Source organism: Suricata suricatta, chromosome 2, assembly GCF_006229205.1.
Source record: "Suricata suricatta isolate VVHF042 chromosome 2, meerkat_22Aug2017_6uvM2_HiC, whole genome shotgun sequence".
NCBI lineage: Eukaryota > Metazoa > Chordata > Mammalia > Carnivora > Herpestidae > Suricata > Suricata suricatta.
The window spans coordinates 180,803,348-180,823,319 of NC_043701.1; the positions used below are offsets into that span (position 1 = coordinate 180,803,348).

Here is a 19,972-nt window from a genome sequence, read left to right on the forward strand (position 1 = left end):
GGCTAGAGTAGAGAGAGAAGGGTCTTTGGTAGCATTAGTGAGACTCTCGGTCCGGCCATGCCTGAAGCCATTCCTGGCCTTGTAGGCAGCATGAGTCTACCTCCAAGTTTTGCTTGATTTTAAGCCAGTTGGAATTAGCTTTCCTGTTCTTTGCTCACATTGACCTTTTTATGAACTTGAAGGCTAGAAATACCTAGTCTGCAATAAACAGACTTTGAACAAACAGGTCCATGTTTCAGGCTCCAGGGAGAAGCAACAGTAAATTGTAGATTTTCTCTTTCCATATGTGTATTAGAGACTCTTTACTTTCAAGCATATCAGATACCACACAGGGTAGGGTGATTGTGATTTCCACGTGCAACCTTTGCCACATGGCCTTGTGGGTGTCCACCATGGTTCTCTTCGGAAGAATATAGTTTTGTGCAGAATTGACCCAGAAGTACTGCACAGCACGCCTCCTGACCGCCCTAGGCCCAGAGTCAGAGAACGTGAGCAAGTGTCAAGTGTCTGACGGTGTTTCCACTGGCCGCTCGCTCCCGGTCAGGCACGGGGCTGGCTTTCCTCGAGGTCACTGCAGGCATTTTCAAAGCTACCATTCCAGCTGGAGACAACTCTATTTTAACACAAGGAAACGGGCGCAGAGAGGTCCAGTGACTTGTCCACGGTCACCCAGCTAGTTCACTGACTTGTCCTAGTTCACCCAGCCGTTGTGTGCCAGGGCAGAAATCCCTCACGCTGGCCCCAGATTGCCCACCTTGAACAGGTCACTCCTCTTCATCCCTGAGACCACCAGGTCTGAGCCCGGCCTGTCCTTCATCTCTGTTCACCTCTGTGTCCCCCAGAAGCCTGAGCTCTGGTTTTTCCATGAAGACAGGGCCCTGTCTCCACGCAGCTCATCCATCCTCTGACTCCATCCTCATTTTCTTTGCTCTTGGGACTCAGGGTCCATCCTCAAAGTACCCTCCCCCCGACTCCCTCCTGAACGTCTCTTTGCCTCCTCGCCCAGCTGAAAGCTGGCAGACCCCTGCTGACACCACTTTCCCCCTGACGGCCTTTCAAGATGACATTTCGCGGTTTGAAGTCCCTCCCTCACGGACCCCAGTGCCTTGAAGGTGAGCCACGGTCCTTCTGCACATCGTCACTTGCAAACACTGTGCTCCTGCTCCTCCTCTGGGTGCCCGCCATGCCTGCTGGGCCTGCAGGGGTGTGGCTGACCCCACCTAGGAAGTGACAGTCCCACGGCTTCCTCAGTGGTCACTCGGGAGCAGGGGCGTGGTCCTTCCATGGATCTGTGCCCCCAGGCGATGTTGGGGGAGCGAGTCGCAGACACGGAGCACTTCCGGTAGAGAAGGCAATGGTCGAAGTGTATGCGGATGCTACAGTCCCCTGCCTCTCCAAACCCTTGAAGATGTTTCTGGACTCGAGCACCTGTGCAGGGGCTAGTTCCGTCCAGGCCCCACCCCTGGTCGGGATCACTGGGACGGCGTCCGGCTGAGCTCTGCCCTACAGCCTGTTCTCAGCCCAGTGGCCACCGTGACTGTGGAAATGTTAGGTCAGAACTCAGCACGAGGTTCCCTGACACCCATTATACACAGAGGGAGGCCAAGGCCCCTCCGGGTCCCGCTCCTCCTCTGACTTCAGCGCTGGCTGCCTCCTTTTCCTGTTCCACTCCAGCCACACCAGCCCCCTCCCCGCTCTGCCGACCTCGGGCATTTTCCTGCTTGGGGGGCTTCGCACATACTGTTCCCTGTGCCAGGAATGCGCTTCCTGCAGGCGTCCGTGTGGCTTCAGCCCTCGTGTCCTTCGGCACTCGCACTGAGGAAGCGCTCAAGGAATGTTTGAGGAAGGCACGAGTAACGGAAGAGGCAGCAAATCCAACAACGGCCAGAGAGCCCTGTTCACATATCAGATCGGCAGGCGTTTCCAAGTTCAGTAGTGTCCCACGAACAGGATTATCAAAAACGCTTCCTAAAAGCAAGGGGGTGTGGAGACGTGTGTGGATGCACTCAGTGGAGTGGACCAGGAAGAGATTCAAGTCTCTTGAAGGATCCAGGGACAAAGCAAGCTGGACACACACACATACACACACACGGGTAGGACTTTGCAGGCACAGGGTGAGGAGAAAGCTGGCACTGTAACCGGGTTGGGGCGGGGGGGTAACGGGGAGGGTTAGCGTTTTGGAACACATTGTCGGAGTCCAGTGAGAAGCACTGAGGATCCAGCAGGTGGGTTGGGGAGGGGGAAAGCTGCGAGCAGAGTGGACAGTGAGGCGGCTGCGTGGCACGGAGGCTGCGGGGCCGGGGCTGCACACTCGCCCTCCGGGCCCGCACTCAGAGGCGCTGAGGCCTCCTGCGGCGCTGCTTGCTGTCGAAAAAAGACGGAAACTACCGCAGCGGCCCCGGGGAGGGCGGCCGAGGGCACGGTGCAGTCCCGCGCATTCGTTCAAGGAGGGAGCCGGCCCACCTGATCCGGAGAGGGTGGAAGAGAAAACGGGGCCAAAGGCAGGAGCGAACTGCGGAGCGAGCTCCTCGCCACCTCTGTAAGCCGTGCGGGCGACGCGGGTCGTGCAGCGGGGGCGGCAGCTCGAAGGACGCGTGTTGGCATTAATGCAGGGCACGTGCGGGCGGAGGGCGGAGGGGCTGCTGGGCTCTGGGCACCGGGCACAGGAGTGAGAGTGAGGGGGCCAGTGGGCCGGTGCGGGCGGCTGGCCCGGGACCCCACGCGGGGACAGGCACCTGCCAGTGCGTCCCCGGGCAGGAAGGCGCCAGCCACGGCCACGGCCTTTACTAACCCAGGCTGTGTGTTGAATGTGTCAGGGTTGACGTGAGCTGGCATTTCTGAGAGCGCGCCCATTTCCCCTTAACGTTCACTGAGGCGTCTGTCTTCATCTGCGGCTGTTAACACCCGGACGAGGGCCAGCGTGGTCACCCCCCTCACATGTGTGGGAGCTTGACTGACCTGTGTGTGTGGGGGGGGTATATTGTATGTGTTGTGCACTTTATGTGTTGTGTGAGGTGTGTGGTGTGGATGTTTGCTGTAGTGCGTGTGGCGTATTATTACGTCTGTGTGTGTTGTGGTGTGTTGGGTGTGTGTGTGTGTGTGTGTGTAATATTGCACTGTGTGTTGTCTTCTGTGTGGTAGCACATGTGGTAGATTGTGTCTGGTGCTGTGTGTGGTGTCCTGCGGTGTCGTGTGTGGGAGTGCGTGTGGTTGACTGTGTGTGTGTGTGCTCTGGTACACGTAGTGTATTACGTCTGTGTGTGCTGTGTGTGTAATAGTGTGTGTGGCGGTGTGTGTTGTCGTGTGCCCTGGGGGGCACGCTGCGGTGCGTGTTGCGCGGGCACAGGCCCACGCGGGGCCCCTGGTGACTCTGGCGCCGCCCCCTCCCAGCCCATCTGCCCCCCGCAGGTGCCGGCCGAGCGGAGCAGGACTCGGGGGTCCAGGCCGGTGGCTCAGAGACCCAGAGAACGAGTGCAGCGGGAAGGCCGAGGCGCCCGGAAGTCTGTCACCCCGGTTTTGCCGGGAGCACGCGGAGCGACTGGTGGCGAATGGTCTGGAAGGACAGGCTGTGAGGGCTCATCCAGCCACGGAAGACAACGGCTTCCTGACGGGCCACTGCCTGGTAGCAGAGGCCCCCACACCCCGCCTGTCTTCAGCTCCCCTTGAACTCCGTCACACTGGTCCCCCCGCTCAGTCTCCTGACCCCAGGAGGCCCGGGCCTGTCTACCGAGCAAGCGGCACAACGCCAGTCCCTGAGGCACCACGTTTGAACACTGGGAACGACTGAGCATAACGGCCACACCAAGGGAAGGAAGAGAGCCACAGAATCCTAGGATGCAGAAACGCAGCCGGTTCAGCGGCTCTCCACGGACCAGGCCTGAGAATCTTCTAGAAAGAGTTGTGGTGGCCGAGAAACTTAAGACCCCGGGCATGCTGTGCTCCTGAGAGGCGTCAGGAGGGCTTCTCTGTCTTGGCCGTTGACCCTGACACCTGAGAGCAAAGGGGAGAAGAAGGTGGCGGTCGTGAGGCAGACCAGAGCCGCTTACCTGAGGCCAGAGCAAGTGCTGAGGCTGGCCGTGGAGCCGGGGGACCCTCGCACGTGTCCGTGGTAGTAACAGTGACCCTGGAAGGAGGGGACAGGAGGCTCAGTCACGGTGTCTGCTCGCCGCTCAGGATAAACGGACCGCCCCCAACCACCTTCCCGTGCCTGCTGCTGCGGGTGTCTCTTTGGCCTGAAATACCAAACCACCTCTCCTTATACACATATATTAAAATATATCTTTTTAAATTTTATTTATTTAGAGAGAGACAGCACAGGGGAAAGGGGCAGAGAGAGAGAGAGAGAGACAGAGAGAGAATCCCAAGCAAGCTCCACGCTCAGCACAGAGCCCAGGGCGGGGCTCCATCCCACAACCCTGGGACCATGACCTGGGCTGAAACCAAGAGTCAGACGTCCAACCAGGAAGCCACCCAGGTGCCCCTTCACATTTAACGCAAAGCCCAGCATGACTGAGCCAGCGTCTCTGGCAGGAAGGCCTGATCTACTTCGGGATGATCAGTGGGGTGTCAGACTGCACCCCAGTCCTGCTCTCGTCTCTCTGGCACCCTTCGGGAAAGCCCTGACACGGGTGCTTCACAGAACAAATCTGCAGGCGCTGCCATTTTGGCCCCCTGTAAACTGTCTTTTGGGAGCAGACAGGGAACTGCACGGGGTATTTAAGCACGCTGTGAAATGTAATAAGAGGAAGCCGAAGTCCGTGGCTTCTGAAAACAGGAAAGCAGATGAGAGAGGGCCTGGAGGGGGCCTCCCTGCACCGCCCAGGTGAGAGCTGGGAGTCTCTCTCAGCAGGAAAGACCACAAAAGGAAGGTCTTCTCTGTCTATGACAAAAATCCCTGTGTGACATGCCTACAGCATCCACATCTTGAATAATGTCGCCGTTTGCAAGAAGGAAACAGCGGCACGGATGCTCCTTGCTGGGACAGGTACGCGTCCAGAATCAACACAACGAAGATTATGTTGCAGCCCTGACTATGTGGCTGACTGGCAGGAAACGGTGAGCATGCGCAGCTCGCCTCATCCATGGCCTCCTCATGCCAGCTGTGGGCCTGGCAGCAAAGGGCAGTGTTGTGGGCAGGGAGGAGAGGTGGACATGTGGGCTCCAGCCCATCCCTGCTGAGCCTGCCTAAGTGTGGCCTCTACCATCATGGCAGCCGTGACCCGCTCCCTTTGCCCAGGGCAGAGCTTGGTGGCCAGCCGTCCACCAACAGAAACCGCAATTCCCACGACCACCTTGACTTTGCTAAGAAAGAGGACTGCATGGGACTGAGTGGCCAACGACGTCCAATAACTCCTAAAAGGTGTCAAGTTAACTGTCACTGACTAGAGGACAAAATTCTGAGACCACCTGAAGGCAACTCACGAAGGGAGATGGCAGTGCTGGACACTTGTTTTGATGTTTCATATTGATTCTAGAAGTTCTCCAAAATTTCAGGACATTCATACTTTGGTGACTATTATTAACTTACTTATGATATCTTTTATTATACGGAAGTTTCCAATTCGTATGAAGTCAAATTTCCCATCTTTCTCTTTATGAATGTTATGTACTGCTTAAGGAGACTTTCCTCAAGGTCACACAGATGTTCTCTATTTTCTATTTCCATAGCCTTATACTCAGCCCTTTAATCTATCTGGAATTATTTTTTGAGGGGTGTGAGGTCAGAATCTAACTTTCCCCCATAAACGAAACCCAATGGTCCTCTGCCACCTTTTGCCCTTTTCTTGTCATCTGAGCTGCTACCTGCCATATAAGGGACGCCCACACATGTACGGGACTCTGCTTTTGTGTTCCACTTGCGACAGACCTCCATCGTCCCTTCCTGTGCCAGTGCCACACTGTTGTAGTTGCTATCATTCCATCATTCATTTTGATACCAGCTAGAACAAGTTCTCTTTTTTGATTAAGATTAAATTCATCGACCATAGAATTCACCTTTTCCAAGCACACAGTTGGTGCGTTAGTACATTTGCAATGGGCAGTCACTTCCCTGAACCCTCCGTTCCTGTCTCAGCTGCTGGCAACCACGACCCTACTTCCTGTCTCTATGGATTGGCTCATTCATTCATTCATTCTGTGTAAGCGGATTTATACAATATGTGGCCCTTTGTGCCTGGCTTCTTTCACTCAGCACGATGTTTTCAAGGCTCCCTCAGCTGGAAGCATGCATCATTCCTTTCTATGGCTGAATAATATTACATGGTATGGAAATGCCACATTCTGTTTATCCATTCATGAGTTAATGGGTATTTGGGTTGTTTCCACTTTTTAGTGATTATGAATAGTGTTATGGTGAACATTCATATACAACTTTCTGTGTGGACACACATTTTTGGTTCTCTTGCGTACATGCTGTGATATATGATTTGCAGATACTTTCTCTCATTTTGTGAATTGTCTTCTCATTTTCTTGAGCAGGTTTTGACGCACAATGGTTGACTGTTTTGATGAGGTCCATTCTTCCCTTTGGTTGTTTGTGCTGCTGTTGCCTAAGAAACCATGATCTGACCTAGGGTGCTGAAGACTTCTACCTGTGTTCTCTTTTAGGCGTTCAACAACTTTAGGTCTTGTATTCACATCTTTGATCTATGTTTTTTAAGTTTATTTATTTATTTTGAGAGAGAGTAAGATGCAGAGGGGCAGAGAGAGAAGGCAGAAGGAGAATCCCAAGCAGGCTCTGCACTGGCAGTGCAGAGACTGAAGTGGGGATTGAACCTGCAAACTGTCAGATCGTGACCTGACCAAAATCAGGAGTCAGATGCTTACCCACCCGAGCCCCATAGGCTCGGTTTTTTGGATACGGCTTGAAGTAGGTCCAGTTTCATCCTTCTGCGTGTGGAGATCCAGGTGTCCCAGAACCATTTGTTAAAGGGCTGTCTTTCCGACCTTGTTGAGGGCAGGTTTCCTTGGGTTCTGTTCTTTTCTTTGAATGTTTCTAGGATATTATTGCCTTTTTTTTCCTTCCAGGTGACTTTCAGAATCAAATTTTAAGCTCTGTAATAATCTGTTGCGATTACATTAATAGGATATCAATAATGTGATTAATAATCCATCGAGATCCATTTTTCCTGTTCATGTACATGGTATGTTTCCATTAATAAGGCTGTTTTAATGTCCTTCAATCTGGTCTTAGATTTTCTTGCCTACTGCTGTTGGAAAGTTTTCATTAGGCTTATTCCTAGGCAGTGGGTCGATTTGCTGAGATCAAAAATAGGATCTTTTTTCTATTATGTCTTATACATCTTTTCTATAACATCTTTATGTTATTTTTAATGTGAAGGAAAACTTTAGTTTTTTAAAAAAATTATCTTGTGGTCAGACCATCTTATCAGCTTGGTTTACAGTTTGTATAAACATACAGTTTATCTTGGATTTTTTTATATTGTTGATGATATTGACTGCAGACAATGAAGGTTCTGTGGCTCTTTTTGGCCGCCAGACAATGCTGAGAGGGGGTGGCGAGGGGTCCAGGGGTGAAGGCAGGAGAGGGAGCTACTCACAGAGGAAAGCACATGCAAAGACAGGAGGCAGTGTAGGAGGGGCTTGGCAGCTCAGGGACAAGGGTTACTTCTCCTGGGCTGGAAGATTGCAGGGCGAGGCTGCGCTCTCCAGTGTGCCTGTGGCTCAGGAAGGAACGCCCAGGGATGGTGGTGGGAAACACCTTCCCAACCCGCCACATCCTGCTGCCCACCCGGTCCCGCTGCCAACTTGCCTCTTTATTTCCATGTGAAATAACCCTGGCAAGGCTCCAAGGTCCCCTCTCTCTAGATAACTGGACCCGTTACATGTGGGGGGTGTGATAGCAATTCTGTAAACACTGTTCCGTGTAACTGGATTATAATGCCCCAGGGCACCAGCGGGAGCCCAGCGAGGGGATTTCAGTCCTGGGTGCCTAGGAGGCATGTCAGAGTGGAGAAGACTCGAAAGACAACAGGGCAGTAGATGACGTTCAGTTTAGGTGTCCGAAGCCACCAGAACCTTGGGTTTTGTCTGTTACCCATCATCCATTGCTGAGCTTGCCTCATTTTGGAGAAATGTGAAATGTTGAGTTGGCAGCTAAGTATCGGTTAAATAATGAAAAACCAAATAGTGACAATAATCTTAATTACTGACCTCTGAAATTTCAAACTCATTTGTTCTCAGTCTCCATTTATTTTGTAATAGATTATTTATCAAACGTACTTTCAAATTAAACACCCAGAAATATACGCTCATTAAAGCATGAGCTGAGAACAAATTAGTATAAAATTAATTTCCAGCTCACCAACGAGGGTGAAGTACCACTGATAGAAGAGAGGGGGGCAGATCCTAGCTCTCAGAAACCGGTCCCCAAACAATCCCGTCTCTCAGTCATTACCAGAACTAATAACTTAATCCTCGGTGCTAAAACTGCTTTCGATTTACCTTCAGACAGCGATCAAGCTCGCTGCTGACTAATCTAAGCAGTGGTTACCTTCTTTGATTACCAGGCATGATGACTAGCACCCCAAATTCCAGATTCTCCAGGAGAACTGTAATTTCATGAGGTCCCAATTTTTTCAGCAGGATTCATTACGTGCTCAGACAAATGGGATTTTGGTTTCATCGTGCAGTCAGTCACGTGGATAAACTCACAACTCAGAGAGACGTGCCCATCATACCACGTGCCACCTAACTGTGACTTTGATTATGAGGAGTGGGAGAGGGGTGGCCTCCTGCTCTCTGGGGAGTTTTGCCCCACCCCCTGGGGGTGGCCGAGGTGCTGGGGGGGCTGCGCCTGCTCAGGCGTCTTCAGGGGAGTGTTCTATATCTAAGGGCCATGTTGCCTCCCGCTGACTGACGCCGAGACAGGAACCCGCCAGGCCTTGAGGCCTCGCCAACATCTGGCCGGTCGGATGGGAGTGTGACCACACCAGGGAGAGATCCAGCAGGCACCCATCAGGCCCAGGGAGGTCCGGGATCAGTTCTGGAGCTCCGGATCCCAACACTTGCCCTTGAAAACATCCCCAAAGCCTCCCTTTCAACAGCCTCAAGAGGGTCAACCGCTGTCTCTCTTTGTCACACTCCTGTCTGTAAAGGCGTCGCTGAACAAGACATTGTCCCATTAGCACGTCGTCTGGGCTTGTTCTGCTGATCCGATACATTCCCTTTCTACCAACAAAACACAACACAGAAAACAGTCCCAAACATGCATAACCACAAAATTACATCTTTTCCTTTACGAAACCTCTAACCATGTATTTTATATACTTATTACTTAACCTAATGTGTTTCCCCACTCCACTAAAATAAATTTTCCTTCTGTTTAATACTATCAATCAAATGTAATGGTGGGTAAGAGGAAGATGGAATAAGAACCCTTGAGCTCGAAAATAGTAGCCCTCGACCCCCTGCCATATGGGGAGTGAAGTACAAATTCTGTTACCCAACTCTCAGTGGACCAGAATGAAAGGAATTTTATCTGCTAAATTGCTAACAAAAATGGCCTGACCTTGTGATTAAAAAGGGCTGTGAGCAGACAGTCTGGGAGGAAGGATGCTGAGTGAAAATTATTTTCAATGCCTCTTTTCCTTGGGAATTTTATCCCCCACCGCCCCCCTGCCCCATATGCAATGTGCCAAACTGTCTTGATTTACGGTTTGAATCACACAATGTTCCAGTTGGAAGGGAGCTTCGGGCCGTCTAAGGCCAATCTTCCTCTTGTAGGCGGCCCCTTTCCTGAGCAGATGTGGAAACTGAGGCCCTGACTGGTTATGTCACTGTCTCGGGCCACAGAGCTGGTCAGTGGCACGGCAGGAACCAAAATGTAGGCTTCTTGACTCCAGGCCAGATGGCTTCCCCACCCCGTGTCCCACTGCCATGAACAAGCGCCCTCCTGAGTCTTTCTTCTGGAAGGAAAAGCTACTACCTAAAACCCAGAGGCGATGCAAGGCCTTCTCAAGGATAGCAGAGCCCCCTGCAAATGGCCCTCGGGGAACCCTAGGAAAGTGAGGTCATTGCCAAACATGTGGACAGTCTTGCAGATGGAAGGAGTCCAAGGGTGAGTGTGAGTGTGTGTGTGTGTGTGTGTGTGTGTGTGTCTGAGTGGGAGCAGGTGCACATGTGTACATGTGTGGGGGCATACGTGTGTGTGACTGAGTGAGCTGTTGGCTCGCATTTCCACACGGCCGTGTCTAGGCCTTGTTCTCTCACGTGGAACATCGGGGCCCCACATACCACATGTCAGTCTGAGACTAAAACAAGGTGACAGTGCATTCAAGCAGAGGGACAAAGTGATTTTGCAGCCCTGTGTGATTCTCTGGCTGGGCTACGTTACCCTTGGCCTCGGGAGCGTGTGGGACGGGAACGCGGAGAAGTCAGTCACCACACCCACGCTCCCAGCGCTACCTCGGCTCTCAGCTCTAACAAGAACCAGGTCCGGTTAAACGACTCTAAAGGACGGACCTCGGGGGCCATTCCCATTAGTGTGCTGCGCTGGAATTCTGCATCAGAGAACAACACATGCTTAAGAAATCAGGGTCACGTTCCTCGGGACCTCCCAGCAAACGGGGCCCGGAAACAGCAGGTCTGCAAGAGCGAGAGCACGAGAGGGATCCTGAGTTGGAAGTCTGGGGATTTGAGACTTAAGAGTCTCTGTCCTTAATCTGCAAAATGGGAGTGACACTTAACTGCCCAGGGTTTTAGGGGTCAAATACACATTACACAGGGAAGCCGTCTGTGAAATGGAAGGTGCTGTGATGGATCTCGAGTATGAAAATACATATTTGAAACCCATTATGCCATTAACTCAATTTTCCACTGTGCTAAGCCCGAGCTCCGTGTGTTTTTGCTGAATGAACGTGAGAACAGACGCACTGGAGAGAAGGGGGCTGGTTTTCCGGCCGGGTTCCTACCTCCCAGACCCAAATCTGCCTGCATGTGTAGGACTTTGTAGAACTGCGAAGACGAGCAGGAGGGGTGTGTAAGAGCCAGGGCAGGGAGCGTGGAGGGGCCAGTGGCCACTTCCCGGGGACACACGCACCTTGGGAACTCTGTGCTTGGCACAGAGCACCCCCCACCCTTTCCTGCTTGCAGCCCACTTTCTCATCCTGCAATCACAATATAGAGGGACTTCCAAAGGGATGTATGGTCCAGGGTGGTTGTGAATTGATCAAAGCAGACCAGTGGCTACAGCTGGCTCGCTTTTCCAAAGGCCTGACCGTGTGCCAGAGTCAGTGTCTATTCCGTGTTCATAGTCACAGCCAGTTAAGCGCTACAGCTAGGACTTGAACCTGGGCAGTCCGCCTCTCTAGCTTGTGGTCCTAACCTTGCACATACCACCTCCAGACAGAGCCTCCCTCAGAGCCCTCCCTCTCTGACAGCTTTAGCAAAGGAAATTCACCCAAACCTGAGTTCCTCTGGGAACTCATTGCAGACTCCGCATGGATTTGGCCCTTCCATTGTTTGGCTCCTACAGTATCCTTGCCGTCAGCCCGTCATGTCATTTGTGGTCAGACTGTGCCCCCTGAGGACAGGAATTGTAGACTCCTCCCTTCTAGAAACTGCCACAAAGCACTGGACCTTTACTGGTCTCGATTCAATTTGGGCTTCGGAGTGATGCCCTTGGCGAGCTCCCAGAGGGCTGTTTGGACGCATCCTTCTCCCACATTCCAGAACTACGGGTCAGCAGGACCTCCTCTGCTCTCCCCCAGAAGCCTTTGCTGGGTATCTCCTTGCAAATTAATGTTAGTCCATTCCCTAATCCACCTTGCTGCAGTTTTACAGACTGGTACCATGGCGACAGACACCACAGCCACGAACGCATAACTGAGACCCTACAGTGTAATGTTCCAAGTGAATCAGAGGCAGTTGTATCACAGTGGTGGAGAGCTCGGATTCTAGAGTCAGACTGCGTGGGCTTGCATCCTTATTAGCTGTGGGCTTGGTCTAGTTACCTAGCCCCTGTAGGTTTCAGATTGATTCCTCATCTGGGTATAAAACACAGCAAATCTTGATTTATGGTGAGGATCACCCAACGAAAGGCATGGAAAGCACTTTACACCATGCCCTGTGTATTGCTGATGCTTAATGTCAGCTGGCATATGGGGTATTCAACGCACATTTGTTGTTTAGTGAGCACAGGAATGAGTGAGTGAATGAATGAATGAATGAATGAATGAAGAGGAAGATATGTCACCGCTGATGAATGTGAATACTGGTCTAAGAAGTTTGGCCTTGATTGAAGGGGTCCTGGGGAAGCTACTGACGATTTAGGATCAAAAGAAGTGCAACAGGGAATGGCACACATAGAAAGATGTTCTAGAAGGATTGCGGAGGCAGGAAGAGGGGCTGGACTGAACCTAGGTGAGACTGGAGCGAGGGGGAAATGTCAGGTGGCTATGGCATCTTCTGGCTGGCAGTGTCCTACGCAGGAACAGCAGGAATGTCCGTGGACAAGGAGAGGGGGGAACATGCAGTGGGGGGAGGTCGCCATGGGGATGTGGTCAGCGCCTCCACCGGTGAAAGAACAGAGCAGCCTTCTGGGAGAGAGGCGAGCTGGGAAGAGCGGCTGGATGGGACAAGGGTAGAGTACCGTGAAAGCAGGGAAATTAAACCCATTTCAAAGCATTTCCTAAGAGCCTTGTCACACCTGCTACACTTATGGGTCGAATGACTTGGGACTTCCCTCCTACATCCAGAACCATCTCTTCACACATTCCCAGTGCCCTCTAACTGTCACGGAATGAGGCTGACCATCCTGACATGCTTCGTCCAAGCCAACAGCAGAGATTCTACTCCTTTTTGAGAGGAAGCATTTGCCACGGAAATGGATGAAAGGTCACCCAAATGATACTTTTGACCAAAATATCGGATTCCGCACCTATCTGATGCCCAGCTTCCGTTAACACTGGCTGGTCCCCTGTTGGCATCTGCCAAACAAATGTTCTCATGAGTTTTTCCAGGGAGAAGCACATATGACAAATGGGATCTTTCTGGGTGTGGCTCGCGAGTCTGAGGGCCGACATTGTCCCTTCTCCTTCTCCATGGCCCTGACTCCAGCAGCCATCTCCTCTCCCCTGGGCTTTAGGCTTTTCCACAAGAGCCAGAAGGCCGATCCTGCCGAATCCCTGCTCTTCCTTTCTCTGAGTACCTCTTCGCGCCGCAGCCAGGGGGTCTTTCAAAGCCTGTACTGGTCATGACGCCCCCAGGCTTGAGACCTCATATGGCTTCCCAGTGTTCCTCCATGACAACAAATGTATGTATTACTGTGGCCTCCAAGGCCTCTACACTCTGGCCCCTATCGATTTTTAAACCCTTATCCGCTTGCGAGGAAAGCTCAGCATCGGACTGGAATGTCCTTCCCTCTCTGGTCTCCCTGGTTCGTCCCTCCTCAACCTTCAGATATCAGTTCACACACTCCTTCCTCCATGAAGACTTCCATGATTGCTTAGACCAGATAGAGCCCCTCAGCCTTCCCTTCAGCACACTTATAGAAGATGTTGATTAGGTTTGAGATTCTTAGAAAAATATCAGTCTCCTCCCTCCAGCCCCACGTGGGCCCCCTTGTCTATACTGACCCCTTGCTGTGCCCTCAATGGGGGCCATAGTGCCTGTAAGAGCGGGGGTGTTCGATTAGCGAACGTGCAGCAGATGGGTGCATTTCTACGGAACATTCAGGAGGCTTCTGGCCCTTCCCAGAGTCTTCTGGGATGCAAATGCACAAATGTCATGTGCATGGTCTCCCACAGCCCTTATTAAAAGTAACAATATAAAACATAATCTTCCCTCAGATGTGGTCAGCAAAGGATAATGCCACAAATATTTCATCCTGTTAGGGCAATAGAGAGATAAAAGGCAAGCGATTACTTCCAAAATTAAAATCAGCCACTACTCTGCCTGTCAACCAGCTTACCCTGATGTTTGAGAGATGAAATGTAAGAAAAAAAAAAAAGTGTACTATGGCCAAGAGTGGTTCTTATTTTCTATATAATCTTAAATTTAGGAAAATTCATTGTGTGCTGACTTTTAGGGATAAGAAGATGAGTCCGCACATTTCTGCTTTGTTTTGCAGCCTGATTCAATAAAAACAAAACCCCAGAAGCTGTGTCTGTCTCCTCACCATGAAAGATAATACGAGGTCACGGACTCTCCTCACGGGGTTTGCTGGCAGGGCCAGCCGTCTGGGGCTGTGGGTGCTCTTCAGTGGCTAAGACTGTTCACACCTTATCTCTGCATGACGTGGCTGACGGCTCAGGACCGGAAAGGAATGGGAGAAGGTAGAGGCTTGTGAGAAGACAAGTCCTCTTTTCCTTTCCTTTCTTTTTTTAAAAAGAGCTTTTGAACATTTATTCATTTTTGAGAGACAGAGCACAAGCAGGGGAGGGGCAGAGAGAGGGAGACACAGAATCCGAAGCAGGCTCCAGGCTCCGAGCTGTCGGCACAGAGCCCAACACAGGGCTCGAACTCACGAGCTGTGAGATCATGACCTGAGCTGAAGTCAGACACCCAACCGACTGAGCCCCCCAGGTGCCCCAAGTCCTTCTTTTTCTAACCTTAAAAGCAACACTTGCTTGTTGTTTCCAGAAGTCTGGGGGTCTCAATTAACCTCTGGTTGCGAGATCCAAAGAATCAGAGGAAGATCAAAATATAGTTTCGGCTTATTTACCTTCAACACAAGGGGCTTCTGGTATATTCTGTTAGAGGATACAACTTAGGCCTGGAAAGAATGGCTTTGTGCCATTTCCAACCTTCATCCCTACCACTCTGGCCTTGCCAGCCAAGCCCTGGGGCCCCTCCTGGGGAGGGGCTGGGGCGGCAGAATACTGTCATTGGGAACACTCCATGGACGAGTGGGCGAGCCTCAGCCACCATGAGGGACTGAGTGAGGACAGCAAAACTAGTCTCATGGCCCTTCCAAGCATGGCCTCCCCGCTGCTCCCCAGGGAGCAGGGACCAGGTTCTCAGGCCTGCTCGATCCTACCGTCCTTTCCTTAAAAAGACACTTGCAGGGGCATCTGGGTGACTCAGTTGGTTAAGTGTATGACACTTGATTTTGGCTCAGGTCATGATCTCACGGTTTGAGGGTTTGAGCCCTGTGTTAGGCGCTGCGCTGACAATGCAGAGCCTGCTTGGATTTTCTCTCTGTCCCTCTCTCTAAGACCCTCCCTCCTCCCTTTCTCTCTTTCAAAATAATAATTAAAAAAAGACATATGCAGAAGAGTGAGGGGTGGGTAGATGGAGCAGACATTTGCCCGTTTGTCCAGTGACCTTGTAGAAAAATGAGAAGAAAGAAAAATTTAATCCCTCACCCATATACACACAACAATCACAGAAAATAGAAAAATACAGCATCTCTCCCCACAGAGAGACTACTGCTAGCAGTCTGGCACCCTGCCATTCAGCTAGTCTCTAAGATGCCTGCATTCGAAGCCATTTGCCCACACCCTACGAGTCCCTAACCAACCCAGCAGCTGTCAGGCCCTTGCTTACCTAGTCCTCTAGCTGCCCTCTCTGATCATATTTGCCTTCTCAAATGAGAAGAAAGGGCAAAACTGCCTAAGAATATGAAAGTTATTAAGAGCTTGAAATTAAAACCACAAAACTGGTAAAGTAATGTTGGAAGCATACCGCACACATTCTGGGTGTGTCCATGTTAGAGGAGTGCCACTCAGCCTCCCGTAAGATGGGTGTAGCCGAGTAGGAGTAGGACTCGCCCTCACATAGGAAGGATGTGTGGAGGACTCAAGCCTATTGTCATAGTATTTGTAAGCTCTTTTTCCTGTTTCTATTTGGAACAGCAGTTACACTGTGGGAATAAGCCTCAGTGAAAACTACAAAAGCATACTTTAAATGAGAGCATCCTAGGAGGAAAAAGAGAAAGTCCAGTGGCACTAATTCTTACTTATATCTGAGGTCGATCCTCAGGTCTTCATTTCTGGCCTCCATCTTTCTCCTGGATTCCAGATTCATGAACACCTTTACCTGGCTGACTCGTTACAAACTCAACAGGGACAATCCCATCTTCATTGTCCCCTATGTCTTCCCAAACCAGCAAGTGCTCCTTAATGGTGCCAGTGAAAATACATGGTCCACTGGAGAGCTCAAGTGGAAGGGAGCAAGCACTGTTGGTGACACCTCCCTTGTCCACTGTCACCAGATCTTGCCTCTTCAAGTTTTCTTGACTTGAATGAGCAACCGACCAACCATTGCAAGTCTACTTCTGCGGGCAAAACCTTCAACAACCACATTTGGTCCCTAACAGACTTTCTTGGCTTCGGTCTGTCGGTAATCCTGCCAATCTTTCTTCCATTCTGCCATCAGAGATCCTTTCTAAAGCACAGAACTGAACAATGTTGTTCAAGTTTCCCCTGTACGGAAACTTCCTATAGCTTCCAATTTTCACTAAGATAAAGTCAAACCTTTTTAGTACCAAAGGGTTTCATACCAACCTCTCTCTTACATACTCATTCTTAGAGACTTCAGTATAATTTCTTTAGTAAGATGGCCTTCAACGAGTTAAAACTAACCATGGACTTGGCAATGCTGCAACGGTATTTTGTACATATCTATGGTAGTGATTATACTAAAACATAAATATTTTCAAATTTTGTAAGCACTCTACCTCTTGAGTAGAATTTATATGCCAAAGAATATACTTTATTCAACCTATAACCTCATAGCGTAACACACAGAAAGTGGTTAATAAATGTTTGCTGAGGGATGAATAAGTGAAGGAATGAATTCTGGATGGCATCAACCAGGATGTTGCAGTGGCTAAATGAATCATTTTTGGAAAGCCTAGTCTATACAAGATGCTGTGTGAGGCCCTACGGGGATAGAAAGGGGATATAAGGACCATTCTCCACCCAGAAGAGCGCTTATAATCTACATAATAAGTAACATGGATTATATTTGAAGAAATAATATCAATTAAAATAATTTTCATCTAAAGATATTAATACATCAAATTATATTATTAGATCTACTGATATTGAACTATCTTTGCATTTCTTGTATAGAACCATTTGGTCATAAAGCATTTTCAAAAATATGTGCTGAATATGATTTGTTAATATTTTACTTAGGATTTTTGCAACTATGTTCATAATGGAAACTAGTCTATGATATTCATGTTGCGGATGCATTTTTTTCTGATTTTTGTAGTTCCTCTTTTTTCCCTTAACATTTTTTTTTTTAATTCTTAGGAACTCTTTGTTCTTTATAGGTTTGGTAAAAGTTACTTGATAAAATATTTGGGTTTGATATATTGGGGGTGAGCAAGTTTTTAAAATACTTTTATTTATTTATTTATTTTTAGAGAGAGGGACCCAGCAGGGGAGAGGGAGAAAGGAAGAGAGGGAGATAATCCCAAGTTGGCCCTGTGTTCAGTGTGGAGCCCAATGTGGGGCTTGATCCTACGACCCTGGGATCAGAGCTGAGCTGAAATCAAGAGTCAGATACTCAACCGAGTGAGCTGTCCAGGCTCCCTAAGAAATTACTTTTTTAAGAAAATGGTTAGTGCTGTTCATAACATTCTTGTGATTCTCAAAATCCCTGTATGGCAATAGTTACATCCATCTTTGTGTTACTAATACTGTTACTTGGGAAGTTTTCTTTCTTCTTGATTAGCTTTGGGTTTTGTTCATTTCATTAATATTTTCAAAGAACTATATTTTGGCTTAATTGAATCTTTCCATTGTTTTGGTCTTCCTTCTCATTAATTTCTGCTCATCTTTTAAAATCTTCATTTATGAGAGAGGTATATTTAAGTCTCCCTCTCAGGCTGTGGACTTGTAGTTTATTGTGATTGTTTTGATTATTGCTTCGCATGTTTTAAGGCTATTTATTGGTACATATAGGTTCACAAGTATTTTGCCATATTATTGAATTGCTCCTTTTTGTCATTAAGCAATCAGTCCCTTTATCCATAATAATGTCTTTTTTTTTGCCTTAAGGTCTGTCTGATATTAATACTATGACAGTAGCTTTCTTGCATTAGTATTTGTCTACTATATACTTTCCATTCCTTTCAGAACCATTTAGTATTTTGAGTGTGAATCTTGTAAAAATTATGTAGCTGGATTTTATTTTAAGTTCTAAGTGGATAATCTGTTTTTACTTTAACAAACAGATTCAGTCTATTTACATATAATTAGAGTAATATGTTGACTCATTTTGAGCTAATTATTTTGTGTTTTATATTTACTCTGCTTTTCAAATCCTTTTCCTTCTTTCCTGCCCTGATAAACTATTTTTGTAACCATCTATTGTTTGTAATTATACATTCTGCTCTCCTATTATTTAAGAGGCTATACTTAAATTCACAAGATACATATTTATCAAAATCTAAAGTTAATCAGTATCTCTATTATTCTCAAGTACAAAACAAAATCTTAAACTGTTTTAAATGTTTGCTCATCTTGTCTTAAACTATCCAAATTTAGTCATTATTTTTATAATTATTATCTTAAATAGCTTACTTAGATTTATTCACATGCAATGGTTTTGCTTCCTATGACCTCTAACAGCCTATCCTTGTCTCTTGGGTTCCACTTCATTCTTACTTCTCTTGTCTTTGTAGGTAAATGTATTTTCCTATTATTTTAATAATTTTCCCGTGGCTCTCTCGATTCTAATTTCATAGTTGCTAACGAGATGTCTGTTGTCAGTGCAATTGTCATTTTGCACAAATGTCTCTTTTCTCTCAGGGGTTTTTACAATTTCATCTTTCGGGGTCTGCAGTTTTACTACAAGCCAGCCTGGAGTGAGTCTGCTTTTTATTTTTCCTGTTTGGGATGCATGTCTTTCTCCAGTTCCGGAACATTCATCATCACACTGTTTAAACATTGCTTCTTTCCGATTTTCTTTCTTTCTGTATTTTCACTCTGGAATTTCTATCAGGTATATTCTGTTCTCTTTCAAGTATTTACAATTTTCGCTGAGTTTTGTATTGTCTTACATTCCCCGGGGTGCTGATTCTCTTGTTCCTCTTGTCCACTGACGGTCACTTACTGTGTCTTTTCTCACTGTGTGTTTCGCAATTTTCACTTGGGGCTCACCTTTCATATTTTTATTATTCTTTCTTTTTGGTATGGGCATCTCATGTGATCAGGGCTGTAGACATATCTCAATTTCTACTATTTTGGCTTTTATATATTGGAATCAGCTTGGGTCCAGAGGACCCAGGATTACTGATTTGGGACCAGTTTGGAGGTTAATGTATTGACCGGGAGTTGCATTTCTATGCAGGTATCAGACATTTAAATACCAGCCCGCGCCATTGCAAATGTGCTGATAAGCTAGCTGGGCTTTCAATCCTCTATTTTTATGAGATATTTCTTCAACCCAGGACAACTTGGGACAGTTCTCTCTGTTGTCCCTTCTCCAGACTGGATGCTGTTGTCCCTTTCCCTCAGAGGAAGCAGCTCCCTGGGGGCCCAGCTTTTGTAAGCCTCTCACATGTAGACGCCCACTTGTCTTGTCCCTGGCCCTAAGCACCAGGTTCTCTCTCTGGACCCGAGTAGCCCTTTGAGGTCCCACGACCCCAGCTCACCAGCCTACTGCTCTGAGCCTATGCCCTTTCTTTGTCTTTGCCTCTTGGGGATTTTTTGGACTCTCTCTTAAATTTGGCCAGGTAGTAACACAAGTTCACACATGGCTGTATTATATCCAGATTCCTATGTGCTTTCTGCAGGCTGGAAGGTCGGTAGCAGGGCATTCCACCAAATCGTTGAGTCTGAAGGCATCAGTTTGTAAGTGCCACACGGCACACAAAGGATAAAGAAAGGGACACACCTGGAAGTCGATAATGGCTGCTTGGCCACACTTCAGTTGCAAACGCAAAGCATTCCTCAAAGCTAATTCTTGTTGAAACAAATATCCACAGCTTTTTGAAAAAAACTAGGTTTCCTAATCCTCAGAGGGCAGCAACTCTTTTTAAATGCCCACATGCACG

The 19,972-nt window shown here is 48.5% G+C and overlaps 1 protein-coding gene across 2 annotated transcripts in view; it reads right to left on the reverse strand.

Moving 5' to 3' along the window:
- Positions 1-19,972, reverse strand: part of ADAM12 (ADAM metallopeptidase domain 12) — a 340,207-nt gene that overhangs the window by 112,845 nt on the left and 207,390 nt on the right. For both annotated transcript variants that reach the window (XM_029932773.1, XM_029932774.1), the window contains exon 5: positions 4,047-4,123. In XM_029932773.1, coding sequence (XP_029788633.1) covers positions 4,047-4,123 — 77 coding nt within the window. The remainder of the gene's footprint in view (positions 1-4,046; positions 4,124-19,972) is intronic.